General features: G+C 54.0%; 1 protein-coding gene across 1 annotated transcript; it reads right to left on the reverse strand.

Moving 5' to 3' along the window:
* Positions 1-1,368: 1,368 nt before the first annotated feature.
* On the reverse strand, positions 1,369-2,866 carry LOC119120871 (the record flags this gene model as incomplete). Its single annotated transcript, XM_037248098.1, has 2 exons — positions 1,369-1,584; positions 1,909-2,866. A coding segment is annotated over one exon (804 nt), but the record flags the coding sequence as incomplete, so codon positions are not given.
* Between the last annotated feature and the right edge of the window lie 1,424 nt (positions 2,867-4,290).

The following is a 4,290-nucleotide window of genomic DNA, read 5'->3' on the forward strand; positions in this document are numbered from 1 at the left end:
AGTAATAGTATATGATTATGGAGATATGGAAAGACCACATTTACTTAGTTTCTCAATAACTTTTACAATTTAAAATGGTTTTCATTTAATTGTGTAATCTCATTTTAAGAAACCCTCCGCTGTTTTAGTAAATAGTGGAAATGCAAAGTCTTGTCTCTCCTTCACATTTTGATTAAGGTCTGTTGCTAATACATTATTTGCTCTTCACAATTTAATGAGTCTTACTGCCATCAAATTTAACTCCAGTGACCACGAAACATCGAGGGACTATATGTGTATATAGCTGAACCTCAATTTTACGTGGACTTTGGGGTCCAGAATTTGTGAATGGAAGTTTATGTAATAAAATCAAAGCCATGCATACGATTGTATCGGGAAATACATACGAAGATGTGTGTATGTGTATACGTACTATATATATATATATATATATAAATACGTATATACGTATACACATACAATATACATATATATATATATATATATATATATATTAGGGGTGTAAATCGCGGGTTTTGTCACGATACGATATCATATCGATACAAAGAACCACGATACGATATTTGCCGATATCTTAAAGACTGCTGTGATTCAATCACGATACATCACGATATAGTGTTCCACGATCGATATTTTTATATATTTTTTTTAAATAAAAAATATAGAACAATATCCTGATTTATAACAATTCATACGCAAAATCAACAAGGTACTGCAAACTCTTTATTTAGGAAATTACAAGAGTATTGTAGTATACAAAGTGCTTATTTTAACACTGAACTTTATCAAATTCCTATATTTTTTCTCATATAAGTAAAGAAAAATGAATATTCTTTCTTTTTTTGTAATACCATTAACTTTAAAGTGCATTACTGAACTATTTATTTACAATAATTTTAATTGTCCGTTGAGCCATCTTTTCTTTGGAATCCAAAGTGCTTCCAAACGAATGACTTGAAGCCCAAAGGGGAGCGAATTTCCTCGTCTTCTTGGACACTAGCCATAGCACCAGCCCAGGAGCCGCGTAGTTGTCGGCTCCCCTTTCACGTGCCTGCTCTGCTCACAACACAACACACCGCGTACTGCTCCCGGAAAGAGGAAGCAAGCGACAATGAACTGGATTTCAAAATAAAGTCGCGTCTAATGTCCGAGGTCAAACACGGCGATATAAATCGATGTTTACGTTTAGCATCGATGCCAATAAATCGTAGCGCATTATATTGATTAATCGATGTGTATCGATGAATCGTTACACCCCTAATATATATATATATATATATCCCCATTATCTGTACCGCTTGTCCCCACGGGGGTCGCGGGCATGCTGGAGCATACTGTAAGGGATTGGACAGTACAGCCAAGTGCGTAGCGATAGAGACTTTATTGCGGGCGTAGCTGGAGCTGGATCGGCGATCAGGCTGGGAAAAACAAGCTGTTCTGCTGTATCTTCGATTCTTCAAGGACGTCAGTTTGTCGTGGACCGGAGAGCGAAGCAATATCACGGGACAGACGGACACTCGGGTCTGCGCTGGCGGCGTTGATATAGCCCTGTCCATGAGCCTGTGGCAGGTGGCGGCGATTCCGCTGATACCAGCTCAGTGGCCTAGTGGTAGAGTGAGCGCCCTGAGACTGGAAGGTTGTGGGTTCAAACCCCGGCCGGGTCATACCAAAGACTATAAAAATGGGACCCATTGCCTCCCTGCTTGGCACTCAGCATTAAGGGTTGGAATTGGGGGGTTAGATCACCAACTGATTCCCGAGCGCGGCACCGCTGCTGCTCACTGCTCCCCTCTCCCCCAGGGGATGGATTAAAATCACACGGGGATGGGTTAAATGCAGAGGACAAATTTCACCACACCCAGGTGTGTGTGTGACGATCATTGGGACTTTAATCTTTTTAATCTTAATCTGATAGGGGGGCGTGGTCCTGTCACAGGTGGCGCCGGTACGTGACAGAACCCCCCCCACAAGGGACGGCTCCCGACGTCCCCAGAGCACTAAAACACAAAAAAGACCAGAAGGCAGAGGAAGGCAACCCCCCGGACGACCAGGCGGGGGGGGGTTAGTACTCCGTCGAAACGTCCGACTCCTCGCCGGACGCAGGATCGACGGACGCGGGGGCAGAAGACTCCGGCACCGGCGGACAAGGCCGTCCCGGGCCCTTACCCCTGGGCCCCTCGACTGTCCTCGGCCGCCCGCGCCGGGGGCCCGGTTGGTCCGGGTGACAGCGATGGAACTCCGTGATGAGCGAACGGTCGAGGATCCAGCGGCTCGGAACCCAGGAGCGGTGGGCGTCGTCATAGCCCTCCCAATCCACCAGGTATTGGAAGCCACGACCGCGCCGCCGCGATCGGAGCAGGGAGCGGACGGCGTAAGACGGGCCCCCATCGACGAGCTGGGGCGCCGGCGCCAATGCGCTCTCAAAGAAGGGCCGCACACGGGACACGTGGAACGTGGGGTGTACCTTTATGGACTCAGGAAGGAGGAGACGGACGGCGGACGGGCTGATCACCTTCTGGATGGGAAACGGTCCAACAAAGCGCGGCACCAGCTTGCGAGATCCCGTTCGCTGCGGCACATCCTGCGTCGAGAGCCACACCCGCTGGCCCACTCTGTACTCCGGAGCCGGCGACCGGCGCTTGTTCGCCTGGCGGGCGTAGCCTGAAACAGAGCGGAGCAGAGCGGTCCGGGCCCTCGCCCAGGCACGACGACAACGGCGGACACAAGCCTGGGTCGACGGGCACGCCGTGTCACGTTCCTGGTGGGCGAACAAGGGTGGCTGGTACCCGAAGACGCAGTGGAAGGGCGACAGTCCCGTAGCCGAGCTGGGGAGGGAATTGTGGGCGTACTCCACCCAAGGAAGCTGTTAGACCCACCCACGCTGGTTCCCGGCGGCCATGCATCGGAAGGAACTGCCCAGCTCCTGGTTCAGACGCTCAGCTTGACCATTGGACTGAGGGTGAAACCCCGAGGAGAGGCTGGCCGTAGCGCCGAGGAGTCGGCAGAACTCCGCCCAGAAGGTGGAAGCGAACTGCGGGCCACGGTCCGACACGATGTCCTGTGGGAGGCCGTGGTGACGAAACACCTCCCGCACCATGATGGACGCAGTCTGTTTCGCGGACGGAAGCTTAGGCAGAGGAATGAAGTGCGTCATCTTGCTGAACCGGTCCACCACCGTGAGGACCACCGTGTTCCCCTCCGAGGGGGAAAGGCCCGTGACAAAGTCGATAGACAGGTGAGACCAGGGACGCCGGGGAACCGGCAAGGGTTGGAGCAGCCCGGCCAGAGGACGAGTAGAGGTCTTACAGCGGTTACATATTGAGCAGGCTCTGACGTAATCGCTGGTGTCCACTTGCCAGGTGGGCCACCAGAAACGCTGTGCCACCACGCACGCAGCTCCGGGATGACAGGCCAGGCGTGAGTCGTGTGCCCATTGCAGCACGGACGAGCGCAGGCCCTCAGGGATGAACAGGCGACCTTCCGGGCAGTTGCTGGGGCCGGGTTGATCGCGTGATGCGGCTTCCACTTGGCGTTCAATCTCCCATGACAGCGCCGCCACCCGAACCGAGCTCGGGAGGATAGTGGGAGGCGGACCCCGTCCCTCCTCCCCGCCAGGAAACGAACGCGACAGGGCGTACGCCTTCGCGTTGCGGGAACCCGGCCTGTAGGAGAGAGAGAACTCAAACCGGTCAAAGAACAGAGCCCACCGTGCTTGCCTCGCGTTCAGCCTCTTGGCTGATCTCAGGTACTCCAGGTTGCGGTGGTCGGTCCAGACGATGAACGGCGTGGCGGCGCCCTCCAGCCAATGCCGCCACTCCTCCAAGGCCAACTTGACGGCGAGGAGCTCCCGGTTGCCGATGTCATAGTTCCGCTCCGAGGCCGACAAGCGGCGAGAAAAAAAGCGCACGGGTGGAGGCGATCGTCCTGGCAGCTACGTTGGGACAGCACCGCCCCAACACCCACGTTCGAGGCGTCCACCTCGACCACGAACTGCCGGTCAGGATCGGGGACTCGGAGGATGGGAGCGGACGTGAACCTCCTCTTGAGCTCCTGAAACGCCTGTTCTGCCCGTTCCGTCCATTTGTACGGGGAGGCGGGGCTGGTGAGGGCGGTGAGGGGCGCGGCCACCGTGCTGTACCCACGGATGAAACGGCGATAGAAGTTCGCGAACCCCAAGAATTGTTGCAGCCGCTTGCGTGTCTCAGGGACAGGCCATGACGTGACCGCTTGAACTTTCCCTGGGTCCATCTCGACGGATCCCTCGCGCACCACGTAGCCGAGGAACTTGAC

The sequence above is a fragment of the Syngnathus acus genome, chromosome 3 (assembly GCF_901709675.1).
Source record: "Syngnathus acus chromosome 3, fSynAcu1.2, whole genome shotgun sequence".
NCBI lineage: Eukaryota > Metazoa > Chordata > Actinopteri > Syngnathiformes > Syngnathidae > Syngnathus > Syngnathus acus.